This window comes from Aplysia californica, unplaced genomic scaffold, assembly GCF_000002075.1.
Source record: "Aplysia californica isolate F4 #8 unplaced genomic scaffold, AplCal3.0 scaffold00051, whole genome shotgun sequence".
Taxonomy (NCBI): Eukaryota; Metazoa; Mollusca; class Gastropoda; order Aplysiida; family Aplysiidae; genus Aplysia; species Aplysia californica.
The window spans coordinates 1,860,563-1,887,996 of NW_004797321.1; the positions used below are offsets into that span (position 1 = coordinate 1,860,563).

At 40.2% G+C, this 27,434-nt stretch overlaps 2 protein-coding genes across 3 annotated transcripts in view; one reads left to right on the forward strand and one right to left on the reverse strand.

Annotated features, from left to right (window-relative positions):
- LOC101852454 (WD repeat-containing protein 19) overlaps window positions 1-4,306 on the reverse strand; it is a 47,086-nt gene extending 42,780 nt beyond the window's left edge. Inside the window, exons 1-3 of the mRNA XM_005092716.3 lie at window positions 4,216-4,306; window positions 1,399-1,490; window positions 943-1,008 (exon numbers count right to left, since the gene is read on the reverse strand). Of these exons, the coding sequence (XP_005092773.1) occupies window positions 943-1,008; window positions 1,399-1,490; window positions 4,216-4,233 (176 nt within the window). The 5' untranslated portion in view covers window positions 4,234-4,306. The remainder of the gene's footprint in view (window positions 1-942; window positions 1,009-1,398; window positions 1,491-4,215) is intronic.
- On the forward strand, window positions 4,275-25,842 carry LOC101858008 (protein FAM47E; the record flags this gene model as incomplete). 2 transcript variants are annotated; one of them, XM_035968325.1, is given in 10 exon segments in its annotated part: window positions 4,275-4,733; window positions 6,901-7,057; window positions 14,109-14,330; window positions 16,230-16,301; window positions 17,630-17,811; window positions 19,957-20,119; window positions 22,233-22,315; window positions 23,100-23,241; window positions 24,344-24,508; window positions 25,765-25,842. In XM_035968325.1, coding segments are annotated over 10 exon segments (1,335 nt in total), but the record flags the coding sequence as incomplete, so codon positions are not given.
- Window positions 25,843-27,434: the final 1,592 nt, after the last annotated feature.

The window sequence follows — 27,434 nt, forward strand, 5'->3', positions numbered from 1 at the left end:
CATACAGTACAGTACAAGCAGCTGATTAAGCGCTCAAACACTAACAAACTGACAAGATTCTTCACTGTCTATAGCTGGGTACCCATTCTCACCTGGGAGAAGTGAGGAAAATTTGTGTTGAGTGCCTTTCTCAAGGACACAACACTGGGCCCCTGATGGGATTCGAACCCATGACCAAACAGTACAGTTGCAAATCTGAGAGCTTAACCAGTAAGCCACCGATGCACACAAATAGTCTGGTGTGTTAGGGGAAATGATATGATTTCACTATTGATGCTAGAACATGCTTGAGATCAGGTACACCAAGTGGGTAAAGGCAACACACCTATGCATTGTCAGAAAGTAGAATGTAAATATAGGAAGTAGAGCTCATTTTTTAAGGAACTGAAATGTTTGGAGATATAAAAGAAAAACAGGACAGATGAATCAAAATATCACAGCTGGTTAAATCGGCAGCGACACCACAGAATGAAACTTTTGGCTGATTAAAACAGCCATTGACAAATGGAGGATTAACTTTAAATAACTCTTGGAACATCTCTTTCAAGTGACTCTTTCAAGGTCTCTAAGAGAAGAGATGGAGAAGCTATGAGAGGGATGCATGGCCTTCTCAACTGTAACCAGAATATAATTTACAAAATACGAATGCCCATGTAAGAATGAATAAAAGTGAGAAAATCAATTTGCTGAATTAGATAATCCACCAACATCAAAAGTATCTTCTAAGGAATGAAAATAGGTTTCAGCACGTGAGACATGTAACATGCACTCACGCATACACGCACAACAAGACAGGACATAAAAGTAAAAATACATGTCTCACGTGCTGAAACCACCCACTCTGTAAAACATTCTCTCTCTTTTTCTCTGTTTCATTTGTAGGACTACGGGCTGTCTTAAAAATAAAAAATAAAACCAAAGTAAGTGAAACATTCTCCTTACCCAGGTAAGGTGAAGATACCCTTCATATCTCCATGACGGTCAAAGATTTTCACTGTGGAATCAGTCCTGGAAGGAGAAAAATATGTGACAGTTAGCCAGCCTTTTATAAAACTAAAATCAATGGACAATTAACAACCGGACTATCTAAACTCTGTCAACCTCTTGTACTTGTTTTGCAAATCAACTCCTAAAAAATAAAATGTGACCTTCTTTTTATGTTAAAAAAAATAAATTTCAAGATCCTGATTATGTATCAATTCATGTTTTTGAAAACAATGATGGTGCTCAAAATAAAAATACAGTCCCCAAAACACTTCCAAGGAATCAACAACGCAGCACACTCAGATTTAGAGGCCAAGTAAGTGTTAGAGCTGCTGTGTATTCATAACCCAAGGTCTTTTTTTTTCAGCTTTCAGAAAAGAAAGTAAAAAATGACAAAACAAAATAAGTACTAACCCAGTCGACGCCAGATAATTTCCATGCGATCTTTGCCAGGCGTAAGTAATCGGTCCAAGCCCGTGAGCTCGATCAGGCAAGCTGAATATGCGCTGCAAGAAGAAAACAAAGAACATTATTCATTATTGAACTAACACTTTTCAGTCACACAGCCAGCAGTACAGAATACCCCATCTGGTCACTCAGCCAGGAGACTGACTGCAACAGACTTCTCCGGCCTGGTGCAGGCCCACTGGCGCTAAAAGGCTTCTAAAAAAGCTGTATTAGATCTAGATTTTCTAGATCTAGATCTAGAGAATCTAGCCTATAGGCCTATTGTATTTTTCTTTATTAGAGTACTCAGAATCTAGTAATCTAGACTAGAACCAGAGGTCTACATTCATGCATGACAATCTGACAATATCCATTTCATTAAAGCTACATTTTCACTAGGGGCGGTTTGTTAACTGGGCAAGACCCGCCGCGCCCGTCAGATTTTTGTCAGCTGAACTGTTGACTAGAGGTTTATTGCTGATGACGATTTTCATTCAGTTTTAAGTAAATCCAAACAAACAAGTATCAACATTCAAAAACACCTTGCCGATTTGAAGGCGCTCAAATAGACAAGTGGGATTCACTGCTGTTTTGTCGCGACATAACCTCATTCCTTCACGTTTGTTATCGCGCCGGCTCGTAAAGTCGTACTTCGTATGAGGCCAAACACACGGCGGGCTTGACCTAGGCCTAGCGATGACGTCAGTCCCATGGACAAATCCATCGTCAGCCCACAGAGCGATTAGTACATCCCTTAATTGCCAGATTGGCCTCTTTGTTTTTGCAGCTTACAAAATTAAGAATGAGACTGTCTTGAGCAGCCAAGACACATATTATTTTATCAGCAAAACATGTATTTGTCATTCAGCCTTTCTCTAATTGCTATCAGAACATTTAGTGTCAGCATGGCACTAATCTTTTTTGTTTATTGACTTTTTAACCACCTATAGTTCCTGTTTGGCATTTACTCATCGTTTTCTCCCCACTAATAAGTTACCTGGCCCATAGGAGTCTGGCCGGCGGAAGGGGGAATTGTCTAGTGAAGATATATATATATATAAGGAGAATTTTAACGAGGAGCAATAGGCACTCGGCTGTCAGAGTCTGGGCCAGGCCTACCCCCTCCCTTCCCTCCCCTTTTCCACCGTCACCCAAGCTAGATACCAAGTTCTACAATTAGCATTTGACACACTTCCCCACTTTGTTACAACACAGTGTTCAGTGTTCAATTCTGAGAACTGAAAAGTGCGATAAAAGTGCATTTGAAATTTGATGATAAAATTATTGGAAACCTGTGTGCTAGCTTTGTCCAGCTTTGTATAGCATCTGATTGTAGACTTGATCTGCTTGGGACAGCGTCACTGGTACAGTAGCAATTGACTTTTTGTCATCATACACAGGACAGTTCTTATTACATATTTTTAACGGGTCCAGTGCACGTCGATATTTTGTGTGGGGGTTGTGTAGAAAGTACAAGTAAAGTACTGTACTGGAGGCCAGGACCAGTGGTTTATTGCTTCTCACTTTCAGTTTGTTTTTTAGCATTCAAGTAGTGTTCCTTTTTCTTTTTTCTGTGCCGATCAAGTGAGTTTCTATTAATCTCAGTAACTTCCATCTTACATAAATTCATAATATGTGAGGCAGCGTGGTGGGATATCAGGCTCTCGTCAATTTTTGGGCATGTGTAGAGTTATTGAAATCATCTTAAAGCTTGTTCATTTATTTTTATTATAATGAAAAAAAATATCCATTTATCTTGAATACTAGATCTAGTCGAAATATTGGCGAAGGAAGGAGGTGGGAGTCACCTACTTTCAGAGGTAAAATTAGTGAAAAAATGGCCCCCGAAAATTAGTTATTTTCTTAGCGTCTTAGCTTGTGGTAACTGAAAATTTACATTTTTTGTGCCTTTAATCAACGTTTTCCAGAAAAATCCACACAGAAATTAGTTCTGTACTGGGCATGAAAGGTGTTGAGCAAAAAAAAAAAATTTGATAAAAATTCACTAACCTGTGGAAAAATGCAAGTTTCTTCACTTTGATAGTTTTGACGAGAGCCTGATTCCACCACGCTGCCTCCTGCCTCACATATTGTTTCTTGACGCTATTATATTAATTACAATGTTTACTGTGGTGTGTGTGTGTGTATGTGAGTGGGGGAGGGGGTGGGGATGGCGAAAGTAGGGGTATAATACTAGATTTCTAGTATAAAATAAAAAGGAGAGAGAGAGAGAGAGAGAGAGAGAGAGAGAGAGAGAGAGAGAGAGAGAGCATGTGAGTGTGTGTGTGTGTGTGTGTGTGTGTGTGTGTGTGCGCGCGTGTGTGTGTGTGTGTGTGTGTGTGTTGTGAAGGAAGAGGGTAGGGGAGGGAAAAATAGTCGACATGAATGACCGCTGCTGCCGCTGGTCAGTTCTATAAACCATGAGCCGCCACTGATTTTCACCATTACCTTGTCTTCAGCATGCTGTTACTTTTGTCAAGTTAAAACATGGATGGGGTAGCCTGCACTCTGGGTAGATCTATTTGCATTGGTTTTAACCCATGAACTTCAAGGAGACCCTCTAAAGTCTAAAGAACTAAAAAGAAAAGTAAAGTAATTGCAATGCAAGCCGAGGGTGTGTCGGCGACCGCTCTGGCTCTTGTCAACTCTTGAGTGAAATTATTGACTTGTAGGTTTTGTTTCCAAAGAAAACTGTTTCTATTATTCTTGGATTGATCATTTCGACTATGCAGTGACGGATACCTAAATGACTCGACATAGAGAACAATAATACTTTCGAATTACCTTCATATTTGAAGCCATCTTCGACGGTTCCAATGTTGTGGAATGTACTTGTTGAATTGATGCGCATGCGGCACCGGAAATCCAAGGCAAACATTAAAGAGTTCTGCTAGGGGAACTCACCAATACGCGGTAGCTATAGCAACAAGGAGTCTTGTTTTTGACTTTCCGATGTTATTGTTTTTAAAAATGTTAAGTTCACCTTGCCAATAGAAACGTGTTTTGATTATTTAATATTTACTTTGATTTTATTATGTATTTGGTGTAAGAACAATTCCGGAAGTGGATACCAGTAAACAAATGGCCGCAGCCTTTGCTGATCAGGGATAGGATGCGATAGATCGACAAGAAAAGGATGATTTTCCTGTTCAAGTTGAAAGCTTGATCCTGATCCAGACTCTTGATAAGTATAATCAGGAAAAGCGTTTTTCTTCTGCACTAAAAGCTGAGATGGCTGAAAAGAAGTACGACTTAGCTCTAGTCAATACGCTCTCGGGCAAACCAGTAAAGCAACAAGAATGGTGAGTGTATATAATATAAATATAAATGACAAAATAGGACCAAACCTTTTTTTAATTGGGAATTTGGGATAAAGAGCACAGCAAAAACAGTGTTGACCTTGTGGACACTGCTGGTAATAATACAGGGAGGGTAATCAAGGGGACAGTCCCTTGAAACTCTCAGCATACCATGTGGCGTCGGTGGTCTAGTGGTCTAGGCTCTCGGACTCGCAACCGTAAGGTCGTGGGTTAGAAAACCTTGGGAAAGGCACTTTACACAAATTTTCCTCACTTCACCCAGGTTGGAATGGGTACCCGGCTATAGACAGCGAAAGATCTTGTCAGTTTGTAAGTGTTTGAGCGCTTAATCAGCTGAATTGCACTGTATGCTTCCTAGGAAGCTGCATGAGAATGTTTCGGAGTGTTCTATGGTCTGCTGGGGTAATAATATAGTGTAAATCGCAGAGAGCCTGCTGTTGAGCGGGGATATGCGGTATACAAATGCTATATATTATAATTATTATTAAAGGCCGGCTCTATTTCTCCAAACGTTCAGGAAAATAAACTTGAACTTTATTTCTCCGAACGGATTCTGTTCTCAAGATTTGTTAATAATAAAAGAATGGAGTGGCCCATGTGTGTGCGTGTTTATGTGTGTGAGTGTGTGTGAGTGTGAATGTGTGTGTGTGTGATCAGTGTGTGTGTGTGTGCACGGTGTGGCGCGCGCGATTTGTTGGTTATTTGCGAATGGAGAGGCCCACATGTGTGTGTGAGTTGTGCGTGTGTGTATTTAAATAATTGTGTGCACGGTGTGAACGGGGGGGGGGGTTTGATCTTCGAGGGTTTTTTTTTTACGTGAAGGGTTTTAGTTTTTGCTGGGTGACTGAAAGCAAATAGGTTACTGCCAAGGTCGTGCAGTCTTGTTTTTTTGCAGTACCTTTTGAAAGTATTTTCAAATGAGGTATAGTCCGGGACCGTTGCCCCAACCACAACTGAAGTTTTCTGAATATTCAGACCTTTCAAAATCTCTAGCTCTCGAAATTGAATTCGATGCAAAAAATGCTTCCCCCCAGTCCTCGCAGATGGCAGAATGAAAGGATGACGCCTAAATCTCGCAAATAACCAAAAAATCTCGAGAGCAGAAACAGTTAGGAGAAATAGAGTTCAACTTTATTTTCCCGAGCATTCAGAGAAATAGTAACTTCGTACCATAAAAGTATATCAAGGGTCGTGCTTATAAATATAAGGCTATTCTTTGGCGCAAAAGGAATATTTAATGTGTCACGATACGGTGGAATCAGGCTCTCGTAAATTATCTGGCATATAGAGTTATTAGTATCATCTTAAAGAGCATTCATTTGTCTTCATTTTACTAAAAGAATTTCCCCACCTATTTTCAAAAGAAATCAAAATATTTTGGGTTAAAGGGGATGCATATTATTGGGGGTCACCTAATTGTTACGGAGGTAACACTATCTAAAAAATGGCTTCCAAAGTTTGATGACTTCCAAATCTTGAGAGTCTTTGAAAGCTGCAAATTTGCATTTTATATGCCTCTAATCAACATTTTCAGTAAATTCCATACTGGAAATGTGTTTTTAAATAGACATTAAAAAGGTAGTCTAAAAACAAAAATTCAATAAAAATTGCCTAACCAGCGGAAAAATGCCAGTTTCCTCAATTTCATGATTTTAGCGAGTGCCTTTCAACAAGATACCTCACATATTGTATTTAAGCCATCTTTGTAGCAATTTTAATGCTACTGATTTCTGATGCTTTTATTGTTTTGTTTTTCATTTAGTCTATACGCTGCTCTATATATCTTTCAGCATTAATTATTGGTGTTTCCGCAGAAAAAATGCTATCGAGCTTTAATTTGCTACTATGATAGCAGTATTATACCTATCACCGATGAAATGTAAATATTCAATTTCAGCGAAGTGCTTTGTCACGACATACTGAACCATGACAAAAGATATGTCCTCAAGCTAAATCTTCCCATGTTCCTATTCTATGAATAGAAAGTGGCCTGGTCCAAAGAAGAAAATATTTTTTACCATGCCCAAACGTACTGTGAAACTAATGCTTTAAAAAATAGACCTACCCATGCCTGCTTTCTTTCTTAATTAAAAGTCATGTATTTTTAGCACACTTTGTATACCATAATTGAAGTGCTTTCTTTTTGTAGGTACAAAGAAAGACTTCAAACAAAGTATATTAAAAAGCTGAAACCAGGGGAACGGATCAACAGTAACAACACTCAGAACTGGCTGTTCATGAAAGACGGCCTGGACGACTTCCGTGATGGTCTTCCCCCGGCTGTACAAGGCAGTGACTTTTTGAAGGTGAGACATATATATATTTAGAGGGTTAAAGGTCAGTGTTGGTGGTTTGTGGGGGGGGGGGGGAGTCGAGTGGTGTTGGGGTCAAGTACGTGGTGTTGGGGGTCTTGTGGCTTTCAGTGGCGGTGAATAGTGAAGGGCTCACAGGCTTGAGCCCCCCCCCCCCCCCCCCCCCCAAACTCTATCCCAAAGTAAATGAATGTTTCTTAATTAATTAGATAATGAAATAAGCAGTTGAAACCATTATGATCGCACTAAATGAACACAGAGTGATCAACTTGGTGGCTTGCTCGTTTATCCAATTATTGTTGTGACTGCTTGCAACTATAGTAATCTAACTGCCAATCAAATGTCTTTAGGGTTCAGCAAAGGATGAGCCCATTCCCACGCCCCTTCCGTAATGAAAATCTTCTTGTAAAAAGGTAGGAGACTCTCCAAGCCCTGACAATGGGGTGAAAGTTTATGACACACTTTCCCCCAGTGACACAGACTCCTATAATGCTCTCTTTGGACCTTTGTTAGGTGCCTTCTACTTTCTGCGAGTAGCACAGACTAATCTAGCTCATAGGTGGATTATGTTTGAAGTGCTGTGTGTGCATGTTTGTGTTTGTTCCTCTGAGATTTAACTGTTATAAATCACGTCGATTCTACTTTTAAGGGGCAAGGGGTTATGTACACGATACAAGGAATTTTCTAGGGGTTTGACTTTCTTTCAATTTTTAAAGGTGATATAGCCTAATTATATACTAATTAGAATAATCATGACGGAATTAGTCGAGTTTTATGAAAAAGTTGTTCTCTATGGCGGCCATCTTGGATTTTTGGCCATGTTGCGGAGGAAATCGATTTCCACAGAATACATGTGTATTATAATTAAATCCTCAAACTTTACACACATATTTACAAACAATATCTGTGATCGTAGGCTTTGACTTTTTTCGTATCATTAAAAACAACAAAAATATTGATATATAACTGGACCAGCACCGAAAAAACGAGTATGGTGTGAAAAAATCGGGAACATTTAAAAAAGTAATCCATATTTCACAAAATCCCTTCCTATGATCACAGAACTTTTTATACTGCACCTGTGTACCAAATTTCAAGCATGTAGCTCTGATACTTTTAGAAAAACGATCTCCCCCACGCGGTCACCATAGTGAAAAAGTACTTTATGAGAAAAACGCAAAAGAAGATAGGTAAACGTCAAAGTTAAAAAATCTATTGCCTTGAAACCCGATAAATTGGATATTTTTTAAAACGTTGGCGCATTTTTCTGATGGAACGTTCATTTTCTTCTGAAGTTGGCATTCAAAAACAGGTGCTCATGACTACCTTCATGAATCTTTTGTCCCTGACCTTAAGCAGTTACGTACAAATCAGAGGAATCCTTTCGTGACGTTCCGAAATAACGCCAACACACAGTGCGTGCGTGCGTGTGTATGTACATTTATTGGATATGTGTGTTGGTGGGTGTGTATGTATGTATGTATGTGTGTGTGTGTGTGTGTGTGTGTGTGTGTGTGTGTGTGTGTGCATGTATGTGTGTGTGTATGTGTGTGTGTGTGTGTGTGTGTGTGAGAGAGAGAGAGAGAGAGAGAGAGAGAGAGAGAGAGAGAGAGAGAGAGAAAGAGAAAGAGACAGAGAAAGAGTAAAACGTATCCCAATTATGACGGAATTCAAACAAGTGCTCACATTTTAAAAGCCGTAGACAGCACAGTAAATTAATTTAGCAAAATGAGGACTTTACTTGTGGATTAAGTTTTACAAAGTCATAGAAGAGAATCCCACTATTCTTACAGAAGTTCTGGGCTGTCAAAGAATGTGCTCTGTGTGGCGGCAGTCACGAGAGCAAATCTCCTTTACTCGGCGTTGGGACGTGATTTATTACCTTCTGGCAGTGCTCACGCAGATTTTGTCGAGCAAGGTGTTTTGCTTTTTGCCTCAGTTCACAAAGAATGGAAAAAGCCTGACCACACATCTAATCTTTAAGTCTCTAAGGCAGTTCCATAATTGGAAGTCCAAGTTCTGGCACAACGTATCCCGCAACTTTAATTTAAGTGATTCTGGTTCCACTCAATGACCACAGCTGCTGGGTGCAGAGCTGCTCCCTCTTGCTTAAACAACTGATGTTTCCGCTCCTGATGTCCCACAAAATTTCTTCAGTGATCTTCGAAACAGATTCAAAATCTTCAGAGAACGATCTGCTGCCACTGTTACAGCACCATCGTCTTCTACCATGAACCCGCCCGGACCAATTAATCTACTGACTCGATTCAACCCACGCTGTAGCATTCTGAGTGCGCAGGTTTCGGTAAACGACGTTGTCTGTTTTTTGGGGGTTTTTGAACTCCAGTAAATGTGATTTCTTGGGTTCACTTCTCCGTTCAGATAGAAGTGGACTTTATCGCCAAACCACTCTTTGCATGAATGAATAGGCCTATTAATATTATCACGGCTCCTCAAAAACAATCGACACATTTTGATCCGTTCCCTGGTGTGTTCACATGAAATACCTTTGCATATCAAAATATGACACGCCTTCAAATGGAGATTGTATCTCAAAAATTTCTGTAAACAAAAATTTATGAAAGGTGGAGCTGAACACTCCGACGGCGACGACGTACTGATGTCTTTGGCGTGACCTCCTCAGAGCGCTGAACAGCGTCAATGTTCTCCTCCTTTCTAATGTACTGCTAGGTCGTTCACGCTTCCTTTTGTGAGACACAGACACACTTGCCGGGCCCTTTTAAAGTCTACATACGGTCCAAAGATAGTTTTGATACAGGGAAAATTACATCCCTTCCTGTTGTTGGCATTCGACCATGAGATTGTTGTACCTTATGTGAGATGTAATCTGCGTGTTTCAACTCACTTACTTTCTTGATTTGCTCCAGAGTTGGGACAACAGATACACATATACACACAAATGCACGTGCACACACACATATATACACACACACCGAGAGAGAGAGAGAGAGAGAGAGAGAGAGAGAGAGAGAGAGAGAGAGAGAGAGAGAGCATACTGGTTTCTGTCGTGTAACAGGCGGTCCTCTGTCTCATGCAGGAGACCCGAGTCCCAAGTGGAGAGAATTTAATCGAGTATACCTATCAGCCCAGGTTGGCCCTGGCATGCACAGACGGAAACCCGCCCCCTAAATGATCTAAATTGTGTCAACGAGGTCGTTAAACACATACAGTCAAATTTAACTTTTCTTCAACGCTACATATATATTATATGAACATGAAAAGAGCGTAATAGAGAGAGAGGGGTGAGTGAGAGAGAGAGAAAGAGAGAGAGAGAGAAAGAGAGAGAGAGTGAGAGAGAGAGAGAGAGAGAGAGAGAGAGTGAGAGAGAGAGAGAGAGTGAGAGAGAGGAGGGGGTGTAGGGGATGAGGAGAAGGTGGAAAGCAGAAAGAGAGACGGATGGATATATATTAAGAACCCCCTCCTCCTTTCCCCTCTTTTTCTCTCTATCGTCAACACGATCCTGTTGCTATAGAGCTACATTTGGCTAAGTCTACTAGCTTACTGGCACAGTGAGTACTCTATAGGTGAGATCAAAATTTGGAAGAAAAAAACAACTGAATCAGAGCTAGTTGTAGGGTAAGCCAGTTAGAGTACGTGAAAACGCATGTTTATTTTATTTTCAAACAGCCCCTGCTGTCCTTCCGCACATTTTCTCTTATTTGTACGACCATGGAACAGAACCAGGCATTGGACGTGCCTGGAACACGTGCTTGGATTGGTGTATGAGAAAAAAAAAAGGCCTCTTATTGGGGACCCGAAAGTGACACTGTGTTTCCGATAGGTCATACTGTTCATGCTATTGCGAAGAATGATCTATAGTACGTACAAGCATTGCCCCTCCCCTCCCTCCCCAGTGAACCAATCGTGGGATGTTCAGACTAGAGTCGTTTGTAGATTGTTAAAAAATGCACAAACTCATAGCTCTGACCTACTCGTAGGACAAACTGTCACGCAAGGTTGGAGGTGCTTGCTTTGAATGTCTGTTTGATGCGTATGAGGTAATTAAAATTTGATGAAATGGATTAGTAAAAATCCAAGGATTTCTTTTTTTCCGAGAGTCCGATGTCGGTGGTCCATTATAAAAGTGTTCGTTTTCGGGTACAGTGCATTGGCTTGGCTGTTCTTAAAATAATGTATCCTTGCTGTTGTTAATGCTGATCCAATCTCTAAGCTTTGCATTTCTTTTGAAAAGTGTTCTTGTTAGCTCCTCTTGCATTTTCATACGAATATAAGCCTGCTAATGGTTAGCTGACTGTGTTTATGAATGAACGCAATGCACAAACAAGGACCATAATGTAATACGGCAAGCTTCACCAGGACTACACTTTTCAACGCTACAACTACAAGTATCTCATAGCACACTAGAAGTTCATCAAAGACCACTGAACTAATTTTAGATTTTAGACAATAACGCAAAGAGCCCCATGCACTATTAGTATGAGGTTGTGAGATATGAGATAATCCATACTTTATTGGTCCAGCATTGGACAAAACATGCAGTGTGCTTTCACTGTACTCGCTGTGTGACAAGAAATACAAAATGCACACACATAACCAACATTATTGCAACTCACTAGAACCCCCCCCCCCTCTCCCCCCCTCTGTCTCTCTCTCTGTCTCTGTCTCTCTCTCTCTCTCTCTCTCTCTCTCTCTCTCTCTCTCTCTCTCTCTCTCTCTATCTCTCTCTCTCTCTCTCTCTCTCTCTCTTCCTTTCTCTCTCTCTTTTTCACTATCTACTTTTCTCTCTCGTTCTCTCTCTCTCTCCTTTTCTGTCTCACTCTTTTTATCCATCACTCCTTACAAAATAATGACACACAACATGGCAACTGTAAGGAAAATCACGGGGAATAAACGTGAAATGAAATGTGATTATGAGAGTGAAACTACTTCTAAGATCGTCCACACATTAGCCTGCACCTTCAAAGAGAGAAACTCACATTACTTGCTTTGTGGCCTACACAAAAATAAAGAGGGGTCAGAAACAGAACGAAATCTCGTCAAATAAATACAAAAGCGAATCGCATGGTTCTGTCAGTGAAAGGAGTGATGGATAAAAAGAGTCAAACGGCTGTCGAATTGAAAGAAGAAACAGCGGGGATCGTGAAATACTGTTGGGGGTTACATAATATGGCACGGCATTCTGCAACGGAGTATTGACGTCATATTATTATTTTTAACAACGGGGATTCATTTTGTCAAAGACGACCCAAAATTTGCAAGAAGAGGAGTCCTCCGTTGTGCACATGGTTGTTCAACTGCCAAAAATACATGGATCTTGATCGTCTTGATCGTTTAGGGATTTGAAAGAAGGAGAGCTTGGGAGAACAACGATACGAAACATGATAGAGTCATACGCGGTAGTTGTCACGGTCAAATTATGGGCTAATCTAAAGAAAACACTCCAACTTTTGACAAGGGTGCCCTCTGGAAAAAGCCTATAAATGAGAATTTTTGACTTTTTTAGAATGAAACATCAGCGTTATCGATTCTTTAGATATTCAGGTACCCAAAAATGGAGAAAGTTAAAAATCGATTTTTTTACCCAAACATCGGGTTTTGCAGACCCGTGACATTTAAGGCAACTTTTTCATCCAGAAGAATCTAACTTAGAACAAATAGATGGAAGACAAAAATCCCTCTTCTCGTTTGTATAGTTCCCAAAATGCCGTGGCTCACCGTGAATATAGAGAAATCAGTACTGTTTAGGTCTTATTGCTTGCTATTTGGTGGTAAAGAAGGAAGTGGAAGCAACCGAAGTCCCAGTCTAATTTTGGTCCGCCGACAGCCACTGCGTGGCCTTTGGGGTCTAGTGGTGTGTGGGGTCTAGTGGTTTAATTGCTGTTGGGCTCGCTACCAAAAGGTGGGGTCTGAACCATATCAGGGGCCTAACTTTATGTCCTTGTCAAAGGCACTTTACACAAATTTTCTTAACTTCATCTAGGTGAGATTGGGTACCTGGAATATAGACAGGGAAATATCTTCTTGTCAGTTTTATAGTATATTATGAGCACTTAATCAGCTGCTTGCACTGTAAACTTTCTCGCAAGTTGAGACTTTTCATGAGTGCTCTAGAGTCTGTTGGGGTATTAATGTTACTTGTAGACTGCATATAGAGCTTCAGCTGTTGAGCAGGGATATACACTGTAGGCCAACAAATGCTGTTTATTTATTATTTAGGCTTACACAGCTGAGGTCTCCTTTCTGAAAAATAAAAATTACATTTTTTGTGTCTTTAATCAATGTTTTTCAGTAAAATCCACACAGAAATAATATTTAATATGTGTTTTTACGCCAGAGAAAAGGAAAATTAGACAAAAATTGACTGTTGGCCCAAAAAATGCCGATTTTTTTTATTTCGTTATGTTGACAAGCGCCTGATTTCACATCGATGCCCCACATATGATGGCAGCCTCAACCCGCCTTGAGCACAATCTGTCTGTTACCTGTTAAAGTGAGGTTTTAAGGACTCTGCTGGAAAGTTGTGAACAATAAGCACCCTTGTTGTGTCGAAATAAAGGGATAGAGGATAGAATTGAGGCTGTTCCAGTCTGAGCATCTGTCTTCAGTGTGTGAAAAATAAACGCCTCCGGCTGTCTATTTGCTGGCTTCCTCCTTTGACCTTTGACAGAATAAGATAGATATGCCCACAAAAACTTGGAAACTTCTTTCCTTTTCACAAAAAAAGCAACTGAGCTAGATCCTACATAATATCCTAGTTTCATGGATTTGAAAAATTTGAGAAAAAAGGGCCTGAAGATATGAACCACTCACCTTGAACAATGCAGCATCAAGCAGATTATTTTCAAAAGGAACAACCACCATTGCTTAAGGCAATGCGTAATATTACTTTTCCTTCCACAACTCCTTCACAGACCGCATAGAAAAAACCTCCAAGATAAATATAATTCTAGTTGTTGTTGTTTTTTTTACAGTTGATGAGCTTTCAAGTGCATTTGTGTTCATGATGATATTTCTCTCTAGGCTGTTAATTTCATTAAGCTTATTTTCTTTTTGCCAATTTCAGTCAGACAAAGGCCCTGGTCCAACCATTCATGGTGAGTTTCTCAAAGGGGACCAGGTCAAACAGCCAGCCGCTCGAAAAAGGCTGAGTCGTTTCCAGACGTATTACTCACGATGCACGCCGCAACAGCAGCAAAGAAGGGACTACATCAACGAAGTGGAGCAGGGTCTCCTGAAGCACCCGTTAGCTTTGTACCCTCATCTAGAAGAGAGTGTTGCTCCAGAGGTATGTTATTTATTTATTTGAGACTCGTAGGTTTTTTTTCATGCAGATGTTTTTATACTCTCATCACTGGATCGATAACAACAGCAATAACAACATACTCTCATCAATGTAATTGTGGGTGGTTGGCGGGTGCTCTGGTGTGGTTTGCTCTTTCTTTCCTGTCAAACATCTATTGTCTTGATCTCTCCTCCTTCTTTTTTGTGTTTGTTACTCTCTTGTTACATCTCTAATCTTTGGCACTTATATGATCTTATTGTGTTGCAGGGGCTCTCGTGGCCTAGAGGTTAAGGTGTTGGCCTCTCATTCAAAGGTCGGGGGTTCGAATCTGGGTAGTGACCGAAAAATTTTCTTCTCTAAATTTGTCTCCTTTCACCTCCTTTCCTGCTCTCTAGCAATGTTCTGTCGTCTGCTTTCGTCTCCTCTTTCTGCCCCCACTCCCTCATCTCCTTTGCCCCCCTCCTCTGGGCTCCTGATTCTTTCTACAGCCTTTCTACTGCTACTCCTTGGCTTCTTCTTACTGCTGTCTTTCAGCCACACCCCTGATCTTCTGGTAGGAAAGATCTACACCTAGCCTTCTCGGACAAGAACGAAAAATCTCGGAGGGCCCGTGTGCAAGTTGCGCACGTTAAAGATCCCTTGGTGGTCTAAAATCAATAAAAGTAGGCTTCGGCCGCCACCCGGGCAAAATTCAAAATTTCCTACCAACTGAAAAAGTTAAATGTGTCTTGCGCGCTCATATGACCTTATGCAGTTGCGAGCGATGTAAAACACTTTAAAAAACAAACAAAAACAAAAATTATTGTGTTGCAAGTGCCTTAAAACTCTTATTAAAACTAAAACTAAACGTCAATGTAATTAAGATCATACAGGAAGTGGGCTTCTGACCCTGCCTGTCAGGGCCAACTCAGGCTGAGAGGAATACCAAACCCTAGCAGAAAGATGGAGATGCTCAAACATTTCTCACCACTTGGGAATTGAACTCAAATCTTCTGCATGTTTTTTCCCATCCATGTGACGCATTGATTGATCGAACACACCTCTCTTAAAACAGTCGTATAGTTGTATCTGAACAGACTCATGGCTAGCAAGGCAACAAAAAACAACAACATAACATCGTCACCTCAAGTTGCCTTAAAAATTGTGTGAATGGTGGTGACGTAAATAAGTTGGCTATAAAATGAATGAAGGCTCTGGTTTAACAAAAGAATTGAGCAGTTATAATTTCTTCATTTTTGATCATCATTTTTTATGAATTTTTTCCTTTATGCTTAGCTGTTCTTGACCTGTCGCTGAAGAGAACTAAGCTCAAGTGAGCAATTTGTTCACATAACATTGCTTGGTAATCAAAACATTTGTGTCCAGACGTGGTGGAATCGACTTAAAGCCTGTCAGTTTGCCTTGCTTTCGATGAAAACAATACCCATTTTTCAAGATATTTGCGATTGAAGGAGGTGGGGCTGCATGGTTTAAGAGGTATAATTAGCGAGAAAATGGCCTCCAAAGTTTAGTTAATTCCTTAGCTTTCCAGACTGAAACGTGTTTTTAATGGGCATAAAATGTGTTGAACCGAAAAACAAAAATGTATTAAAAATTCCCAAACCTGCGGAAAAATGCGTTGGAAACAAAGAATTACATAAAATTTAAAAGACAAAATTCTGTATTCCAAAATTTTTTTCATGAAAGGGACTTACGCAGTCCATTTGAAAGAACATTTTCCCCTCTAGGGCTGGTGTGTTTGGTGTGCGTTGTACTTTAAGTGACAAGCTATAGTTATACATGTCCTATTGATAACGTAAAGGCTAAGCTTTTTTTAAAATTAAAAAAGATACAAGTTGAAAACCACAAGAGAAACACTGGCACTGTATCAATCACTTGACCACCGGTACGATATGTTTCCAGAGAAAGCTGATGGTGTATGATCGACTGAAATGTCTTGGGGATTCGAAGATCACTGGAGAAATGCAAATACGAGTATACTGTTTAGTCTTTGTACCGTTGATTGCTGTTGAGCTTGTTGTATTCAGAACTGGTTTATCAGCTTTTGTTATTACTATAATTTTGGACACCTTCTTCTTCTTTTTTTTTTTGTTACAAAGTTGGGATTATGATGTTGATTTTATTTCCCAGTTTTGCATCTGACTTTTAATGTGTTGGATTTTAAAAGTTTATATATTTTGCTTTATCATCCCAATTTTGCTTTTTCATTAAAAAATTTTCTTTTGTTTGTTTGTTGCATTTTCATTTGTCTGAAAAGTGAGGTGACAGCACTTTCTGTTGTGAGCTGAGATGGCATTTTTACCTTTGAGTTATGTTTCCATTCCCATTCTTCTAAAAATGTTCCTTCACATGGTGATTGTATTTTTTAACCTCTTACTTAAATGAGCAAAATTCTCGGGCCCAGTACCCAGGTAGAGAAGACCCCATCATGAGAATAGTACACTAAAAATGAGTCACCCTCAAATGTTTATACTCGTCTAAGAATCAATACCTTACATTTATCATAATTATTTTCAACAAATTGGTAATTACTCCTCAAAATTCCTTTAAAGACTGTATTTTTGGGGATGCAAAATATTAGACAAATGATATTCAGTAATAGGAATTTTGATACGATACAATTGTTTTTCCCTAAATGAGAGAGTCGGTGGAAAATTCAGCTGTAAGCCCTACTACAGTCTCTTGATCTTTTCCCACAATCTATGTGGTTCCTACATGACGGTGTCATTTACTGACAACAGGTCAGCAGTTATACATTGTGTAGCAGTATTTTTAATAGAAATGAAAGTGATCACAGGTAATGATCTTGGGAATCTCTGGACAAAAGATTCAACTTCTTGGCAGGCAGGCAATTTCATCAAAATGTTTCCTTCAAAGTTCCCCGAGTGGTGATGGGGCTTACAGTGCAAAGTACTTGTTGGTTCTTTGAAGTTATCCACTTATTTCTTTATCCACTGATTGCAAAGTGCTCCTTTATAACTCTGGAAAAATTCATAACAGTGAGGTGAGGAAACTGAAATCATGCTGATCTGTGTGTGTGTGTGTGGGGGGGGGGGGGGGGGGGCTCTGATGTGTTTTTCTCCTTCTTTCTTATCAAACATTTGTGGTTCTCATCTTTCCTCCTTTCCTTTGCACTTATTCTCTAGTATCAGCACCTGTTTTAATCTTCGGTATTTATTTTTTCTTTTACCTGTTTGTGTTGCAAGTGCCATAAAAGTTTTACTAAAATTGGAACAAAATTCTGATCTTATGCTGTAATCTTATTTTGTTATTCTGATATTGTCATCTTATATTATTTTCAGCTGTTTGAAGACATCGTCGACCTGTTAGACCCACAGTTCAACATCCAGGACATGCAAGACACAGACATGGATCTGCTGGAGGAAGTGGAAGAAAAAGAGACCTCGGAAACTGCGTCTCAGTCATCTCTGAGCAGGAGATCTGGCACAGACTCTGAGGAGAAACAAAGAGCAGAGGACAGGCTGTGAGTTTGTGTGGCTCAGTGTTGAGCATGACACGCTTTGAACTATTATCAGTTTGCTTTCTTGTTTGTTTTTTTATTTGTTTGTTTGAGAAATGTGAAGTAGGCTACACAGTCATTTAGCGCTGGGAAAAAGTAAGATAGACAGACAGACTCTGAGGAGAAATAGAGAGCAGAGGACAGGCTGTGAGTTTGTGTGTGGCACAGTGTTGAGCATGACATGCTTTGAACTATTATCAGTTTATTTGTTGGTTTGTTTGTTTGAGAAATGTAAAGTAGGCTACATAGTCATTTAGTGCTGGGAAGAAGTAAGACAGACAGACAGACTCCGAGGAGAAACAGAGAGCAGAGGACAGACTGTGAGTTTGTGTGTGGCACAGTGTTTAGCATGACACACTTTGAACTGTTATCAGTTTGTTTGTTTGAATAAAGAGAAGTAGGCTCTTTCAGTGATGAGAAAAAGTGAGACAGACAAAGAGAGACAACAGAGGAAAAACAAAGAGCTGAAGTAGAATTGTAATTGTGTGTGTGGCACAGTGTAGAGCATGGCCCACCTTGAACTGTTATCACTTTGTTTTGGGGGTTGTTTTTTAGTAAAGTCTCATGAAGTAGGCTACACACAGTCATTTATTAGTGCTGGGAAAAAGTAAGACAGACAGAAACAACAGAGAAAAAAACAAAGTGAAACAGACAGCTTGTGAGTTTGTGGCACATTATTGAACATGACACACTTTAAACAGTTATCATTTTTTTGTTTGTCTGTTTATTTGCTCTTTGAAATGTATTTGTGTGTTTGTTTGTTTGTCTGAACAAAGAGAAGCACATCAACACAATAATGGTCATTTTGTGCTTGGGAAAAAGTGAGACAGGCAGACAGAAGCAACAGAGGAAAAGTAAAGAAGTAGGATCTACCAGTGATGCCCTCCACTCAACCGCTATAATTTTCAATTTTGTGGATCATAAAAAAAAATTTTAACACTTAAATACTGGTAACAAGAGTTATTTTCTTTTTGTTTTAACAGATAACATTGAGTTTTGTAGCCAACTGTTTTGTTTTCTGGGTCATACAGTGGACCTTCTGTGAAACAGACACCTGTTCGAAATATTCACCTGTACAAATAACCTCTTCTTCCAACTTCCCCCTTGTGGGTATTTTTTTACCTACATTATAATGACACTGTGCATGAGATCCACCTGTGTAAGACAACCACTTTTGTCTTTGACAATGGGAAGCTGTCTTGGCAAATTTTGACTGTATATTTTTCAAGATCATCTCTTTAAGACCAACACTGGTACTGATGTTCTTAATTTAATTAGATTAGTCCATGTTTCACTGAGTTGTTGACGAGTGTTTTTTTTCATTTAATAACATTTTGTACGTGTACCCTCGCTGACATTACTGCCCAATATGCTGACTTTGCTCCTCTTGTTGTTGTACACTTTGCATTTAGAGTGACCTTTTTATCTTTCTTCAAAGCCCGGTCTTCCTCTACATCTTTACTCATGTGTTACTCCTTGCATGATTCTTTGTCCCACTGTGCATCTTTTGTTTCATTCACAGATTTAACTTAAAATTTATTTTAACATCTTAACGATTTATTGAAAATCGCAATACCAGTAATAAATACATTGTTTTGATGGCGTGATAAACTTCATTTAAGTTGGGGGGGGGGAGGGAGGGGGGGATGTTAATACTTTTCAATCAATCAATCTATCAATAATTGCCTTTCTCACCCTGGATGAAGATATATATGGGCCACGAACATAAACACTTTACACCTTTTCCTATCCTGGGCTAGTCGCTTGATGTCACTCCATGTCTTTCCACTTTTCTGTACATCCATTTCCATGACTCTTCTCCAGGTTCCATGTGGTCTTCCTTTCGATCTTTTAACCTATGGGTTCCAATCCAACACTTTCGTTGTTATGCAGCTGCTTGACTTCCTGAGAGTGTGTCCTGTCCATCGCCAACGCCTTCTTCCCATCTCATCTCTGAGTGGGCTCTCATGTCTCGTTCTTCTTAATACTTCCTCATTGGTGACTCTATTTGTCCCTCTCCCGAAGATGGAAAAATGGTAAGGCGTGTATGTTTGTGTGTCTATAACTTTTATTACCTTTACCTACTGTATTTCAAATAAAAATTTTCAGGATCAAAGAAGCAACAGAAGGCGCACCAATCCGAAACCCCTACCGGTGGCTTCCTCGTAAAGACGTCAAGGATAAGAAAGATGGAAAGAAAGCCAAAGAGAAGGATCAAAAACCGTGGCCCACGTCACCATCAGAGGAAGAACATATTAAAAAGGTTACTCAGGTAAAGTTGATGAGGCATATTCTGTTCTTGTAATACAAACTGGCTGTAAACTTTTAGGAAAGTTTTTCTCAAGGCAAAACAAAACAAAACCAAAAAAAACAACAACTGATGATGCAGGCTGACTCTTGGTTTTTGTGTGTTAAGGAGCCACAGATCGATCTAATCCTTCGTTTTAGAACAAAAAGAGAACTTCCCCCAATGTGTCCTTTTGTGTGACTATGCCTATGAGACTGTGGATCATCACCTGTTCCACTGCACGGCCCTAAATCACATCAGAGCTACACTTCTCCATCCGAGGCCTAAAGACAACACACTCTACGGAACATTACAGCAACTGCAGCAAACCTGCACTTATCACTACATGGCATTGGACAGAAGGGCGAGAGCCCAGCTGTTGCTCAATCAATAACAACAACAACAACCAAAGAAAAAGGGTTGACCTGTTGCTTCCGTGTATACGGCATTGTCAAGATACTTCACCTTCTCTGGGATAAGTTTGAATTCTTTAAGGACATAGTGGACACATATAAACAAGGCATCATGGTAAAATCAGACACTCGTCAAAATAAAGAAATCCAAGAAACAGGCACTTTTCTGCCAGCTTTACAATTTTTATCAAATTTTTTTTTTTTTTGGCTCAATGCCTTTTCTTCCCGTTTTACACTACATTTTACTGAAAATCGTTGATTAAAAGCATAAGATACGTAAATTTTCAGTTTTCAAGACTTCTGAGGCTACTGAAGTTACCAAACTTTGGGGGCCATGGTTTCATAATGTACCCAATGCTGTATGTTGCCTTTCTGAAATTTCAGATAACTAAAATTGTAATGGGAACTGTATGAATAACGAAGTTGTGCTTCTTTTTTTTTTAATGCCCTGAAAATGCATCTTCCAAAGTTGTTGGAATACGAGATTGCTCATCCTCAAAGAGTACACACTCCGCACGGTGGTTATTGAAAGACTCGAGCTTTTATGTGCTGCCTGTCACTACTGGTACTAGAAGAACTGTGGGGAGGGAATGTAGAACTGTGGGGAGTGAATGTAGAACTGTGGGGAGTGAATGTAGAACTGTGGGGAGTGAATGTAGAACTGTGGGGAGGGAATGTAGAACTGTAGGGAGGGAATGTAGAACTGTGGGGAGGGAACGTAGAACTGTGGGGAGGGAATGTAGAACTGTGGGGAGTGAATGTAGAACTGTGGGGAGGGAATGTAGAACTGTGGGGAGTGAATGTAGAACTGTGGGGAGGGCATGTAGAACTGTGGGGAGGGAATGTAGAACCATGGGGAGGGAATGTAGAACTGTGGGGAGGGAATGTGGAACTGTGGGGAGGGAATGTAGAACTGTGGGGAGGGAATGTAGAACTGTGAAACCACGGCAGATAACCTGAGTTCCCGAGTACTTCTCCGGGTGTTCTCATCAGGGTCACCTGTCTGACCTCAGTCGTTCTATCAAAGATCGTACATAACAAGATAGTTCACTCCTCTCTTTGAGCTAATTAAAAAAGTGTCTTCAAAATTGGGTGGCGCCCTCTTCGAGAAAGAGCAGATTTTGCTAACAGACTTACCCTACTTGTGTGAAAAACAATAAAATGGAAACTAACAAACTGTGCTATTCCTATTCTTCTTCTGGAGAAACGAAAGAGAGCTTCAAAACAAAGACTATAACGCCATCTGAAGCAATGCGCAGCCTTCCACGGTCACTTTTGTGGCTGAGTGAACAATCTTGTTATGTGCAATCTTTCATGCTATCTGCCTTGTTCTTGGTAAAATCAAAGTTCAACAACTCTTACAGTTTGAGTGAAAATTATCATTCCAAAAGCTACTTCCCTTTATATTGACTGCGATAAAGGCAGAAACTCCTATTTGTATTCTACTCTTTTTCTTGTAAATGAACTATGACAAAGACAATCTTTATTCCTCTCGCAGGGAGAAATTTGTCTTAATCGTTTACAATGGCAGTAGATGTTACAAAGGTTAGGTGAACAATGTCCTGTGACTAAAGTTCTTCTTTTGTAATAGAAGGTAAGTGAACAAGACTTATAACCTTCAAGTTCTTTGGGTTTGTTTGGGGGGTTTTTTTTTCTGTTCTGAAATATTTTGTTTTTGTCCTCAGGAATTTTGTGATTGGGTAGCCGACCTTGGTGGAGAGAGTAACAACATTGAAGAGTCTACGATAACGAGTCTGTTCGCCAGTGGGTGAGTAGTTCTTAAATTCTAATTGTAACCCATTTTGTTTCACCCCTATCAAAACATTTTCATCATGTCGGAGGTGGATTTCTTTAACACTTACAGTACCGAAGGCTCATATAATGACAACCCTCAAGTACCGCACCAGTTTAGAATGCTGAAGCCATTGTAGAATTTTTTTTTCTAAATAACAAAAAAAACCTTGGCAGCCCAAGAACCATGCTTTAAAAATTCATAGAGGTTCATCAACCATTCAGCTATCATATAGACTGACTTCCTTTGGTATTATTTCAGTGCAGTGCGTCCGTTCCTTGTTTGATTATGTTTAGTGTGCCTGGTTGTGTCAGCAACTAAGATTGCCGGCGGTAGTGAGCGCATACTATCGCCTGGCGTCTAAAATCACCGACAGTACTGTAAGTGAAAGAGTTCATCCAGTGCCAGATATGTGACAGACATCGGCGATCATGGTTCTTCATTCATTCCTTAGCTCGGATGCTCTTAAGAAAGCTATGTTTCCCTGATCTTTCCTGTTACCCATTTGTTTAGGTTCCCTAATTAGGTTGCTCTGGGCCTGCCTCACTTGACTTCTATTTTGCCAGTGAGGGCTAGATGTTCAAGACCCTTATGTATATTCAGGTTTTCCAAAAACTGCATTTGTCATTTCCTGATTGTTTTTAACAGTGAGCGTCCCGCGTGGGCTTCATCAAGTACTACCTCATTTGATTTCTTTTCTTTCCACGACAAAGTGAATGAGTTAATAAAGCTGCTTGTCCTCGCCCGTGTTTCCCTCCAGCTACGAGACAAAGCCAGCACTGTCGGTGCCCATCCACGTGGTAGAGCTGACCAACGTGCCCCAGGAGCTGCGACTCTCGGCTGCTGTGCCACCCCCACCCCCTCCCCCCCAGCCATCGAGTCTAGCAGAGGAGCCGAAAAAGGTCAGAAATATGTAGGCCTATATATGTGAGGTGTGCTGACAAAATGAGTTACTTCTCCGATTTTAGCCTTATGGAAATTGATACATCAACTTTAAGGGTGAAGTTTGTAGAATTTGTAAGTATGGAAAAATAAAAGACATGGTAGACTTGAACAAAATGGTATTAATTAGAAATCTATAAATCTGACCGCAGTGTCGATTTTCGGCCGATATCTCCATTCTTAGACAGGGAGAAGTAAATTATTTTGTCAGCACACCTCACATATGTGTGTCATTGTGAGGAAATCATCAAATTAATAAAAATTCAAGAAACCAGCGTTTTTCCCACCCTGTGGCCAGTTTTCATTAAATGTTTTATTGGCTCAACACCTTTTTGCCTATTTTAAAAAGAATTTCTATGTGGATTTTTACTGGTAAACATTGATAAAGGGCACAAAAAATATAATTTGACAGTTTTCATGGACCATCAAGCTCTGGAAGTCACTCAACTCTTGCAGTTATTTTCTTGCTAATTTTACTCTCACCTTATTCTATTGCAAATGTCTCGACTTGTATTCAAGATCGGTATACTCTCTTGGACGGAAATACACATAAGATAAGATAAGATACATCTTTATTGTTCAGATTCTGGCACATTGCCTTGGTCTTTCACCAAGTACACACACACTCAGATACACACACACACACACACGCACGCACACACACACACACACACACACATGCACACTCACACACACACACACACAGACACATGTACACACACACACACACACACACATGCATACGACGCACACATACAAACTACAAACATGCACATGCACAAACATGCACACACACACACACACACACACACACACACACACACACACACACACACACACACACACACACACACAAACATGCACACACATGCCTTGTCTTCATTTCTCCTCTCCTCCTTGCCACAGAGGATCACCCACACACACACACACTCGCACACACACACATACACACACACACACACACAAACATACACATACACACACACACACTCACACATACACAAACACTCACACATGCACACACATGCCACGTCTTCATTTCTCCTCTCCTCCCTTCCACAGAGGATCACCGGAGATTACGAGCCCAGCTGGGTCAAGTTTAAGTACGGCGCCTGGTACCTCAGCCCTCGTACGTGGAAGAAGATGGACCAGGACGAACCGTTGATGGACCCCAAGCATCTCAAGGATCAGGAAATGTCGGAAGCGAAGAAAAAGAGCAACGCCCTGGTGAGTACCTACTGTGCTTATCCACCTCTTCACATTTTTTCATTTTGTTACCTCCAACTTCTCATCTTTTCATTTTGTTACCTCCATCTTCACATCTTTTCATTATGTTACCTCCAACTTCACATCTTTTCATTATGTTATCTCCAACTTCACATCTTTTCATTATGTTACCTCCAACTTCACATCTTTTCATTTTGTTACTTCCAACTTCCCATCCTTTCATTTTGTTACATATTCCATTCTGTTACCTCCAACGTCATATCTTTTCTACTTGTCACATCCAATATCACATCTTTTTATTTTGTTTCTTCAAGTTCTAGTGGCTAACAATCTTTCCTTTTAATTAAGCTAATTAGATTTCCCAAAAAAGCCCACCGTGAGAATATCTGTTGTTTTCTGTATTATCTACACAGTCGAACACTCATGGTCGAGAAGAAACGTGGTTGTCTTGGAAAGGTAGATCTAGATCTCTCGGACAGTGGTATTACAATATATAGAAAAAAAGCAAAGGTGGGAAGTGGTTGTTTGCATGGGTGGTTGCCTTAAACAGGTTGTGGCCATCAGGGAATTAAGGTTTGACTGTATTTGTCTAGCATACATCAAGCACTAGTAGGGTAGCTACAAATATTTATTTATTGAACATTAACTGATTCAGCCTGCAGTGCCGCTCACAGGAACTGGCGGTCTCCTGTGCTTTGACGCAGAGCTGCTCAGAGTGGCTCTTATCTATTGCTCCCTTTCCTCACGTCACTTTTCTCTCTTCCTGTTTGCCTTACCACTTACATTTCAACGCTTTTTATTCTGGTGTCATTGAACAGTATTTTTTATTCTGAACATTTCAATATGCCACACACAGAGTTTTATGAAATAAAGATACTTCTTTATTAACTTTATGTGGGATCTCGTGTGAGGTCACGAAGTTTTCACAAATTATTTGCGTCTGGAGTCAGAATTATCTGCTGGCTGAATCAGTCAAAAAAAGATATTGAGCATGATTTCACTGTCAGTAAGTGAATAGTATTTCACCTTTGTAAAGGTAACTTTAACATCTCTAGTTGTGTTCATCTGAACTTGCCCAAAACCCTGTGTCTGAATCAAAGTATCCAAAAAAACAAAACTACACTTTTACATAAATGTAACATTAACGTCACTATTTGTGTTCCAGTACATCTTAACCTTCCGGAAAACCTGTGTCTGAAAAACAAAACAAAAACAAAATAAAACTTATCTTTTACGTAATAATTTTTTTACCGCAGAACCAAGAACTGGCGTCCATGCACGCCTCCAAAGCTTTCTCCGACTTCATCACGAAGAAGACAGCCAGAAGACCAGAGGTTTGTAGAGTTGTGTACTGTCATGCTACGGAAGTAGGCCAAGTAATCGTGCACTGTTGCTGTACCGAAGGCCACACTCTCTAAGGCAACGATATTACCGATCCGGTGGCCTAACCATTAGGCCACTGACTCCACTTATAGTCTCATTATATTATTGTAAAAAAAATGCAAAGGAGAATGGGGGGGGGAAATGGGAAGTGTTTGTTTGTGCAGGTGATTGTTTTTATACTGGTGGCCATTGGAGCAGATTGGACTGTATATATTTTTTTATATATATATATACAAACTATGGGCATGAGGTCATGGCTGAACAGCACACACTTTTCCCACATGTTCCAAGACAAAAATTTCGTGGACAAAAATTTCATGCCTTGCCGGTACATGCCAGAAAAATTTTTGTTCCTTAACCTATTTATGTAGTGTAATATTGCATGCATGCTGCTCAAGGTTATTAACCCATCGTACGTCCTGGGGTCATTTTGTACCCCCAGGGTTGTATTCTTCACATTTTAGAATACTTCTAGTACGAAGATCTCTTTGAAACTTTCTGTTAGCTTATTTCTCCAAAAAAATTTTGACAGACTACTACTATGCAAAACGTTCGGATCCGATTAACGATTAAATTTCCTCTTTTTAAAGTGGTGGCACAGAGTTCCCGGGTCGTATGGATGCGATAGTGAAACACGACGTACGGATAGGGTTAAGTAATTACTACACTTGTGTGGAGATAGCCTTTCAAAGTTTTAGATCAGACATGAATGCATTATTATGTAGGCCTACAGCTGGGAATATTTCATAGATGTAGAAGTTAATCATCACAGTGTTTCTACACTGAGTACTGTATCCCAGCAGAAAGACAGATACTCGCTATAAATTCTCTCCCCACTCAGTTAAAAACTAAATTCTGCATTACTTTTCTTCGCTGGAGAACCGTCCATAGCTTTGCTTTTGCTTCTTATTTTTTTTATCTCCTCAGTGCCACATATGGGTTATGATTTAATGATAGGTTGTTTGTTTGTTTGCTTGTTTGAGTGTGGTATGGCATCTTTCAGTCTAAGAGACTATGGATCTGCGCCGTAGGAGATTTCAGGTTCGAAAGCAGCGCTTGCTGTGGCTGAACAGGCCCACATGGGAATGGCAGTCCCTGTTGCAGTGGCTGCTCTTTGAGTAAAGAGAAGCAAGTCCACACAATAAAGGTCATTTAGTGCAGGGCAAAAGTGAGGCACACTCAGGGACAGAGACACCAAAGGGAAAGAAAAGAAGGACCCACCAGTGACACCCCCCCCCCCCACCTTCCCAACCTCCCACAAAGTCTTTTGGTTTGGATTGCGACTCTGGTGTCTTAGCAAACAAGGATCTGCAAAGGGACTAGGGACCCACCAGTGACACCCTCCAACCTCCCACAAAGTCTTTTGCTTGGAGTGTGACATTAAGCAAACGGGGATCTGCATAGGCAAATATGGAAAAGCTTCCCAGTCTTGACGAGGGAATGAAGACCTCCCAGGCTGTCGTCTTGTTCCGGCAAACTGAGGTGTGAAACACAACGTGATGGGGGAATTCCTCCCTCCCCTCGGGACATTTCTTACCCCCCC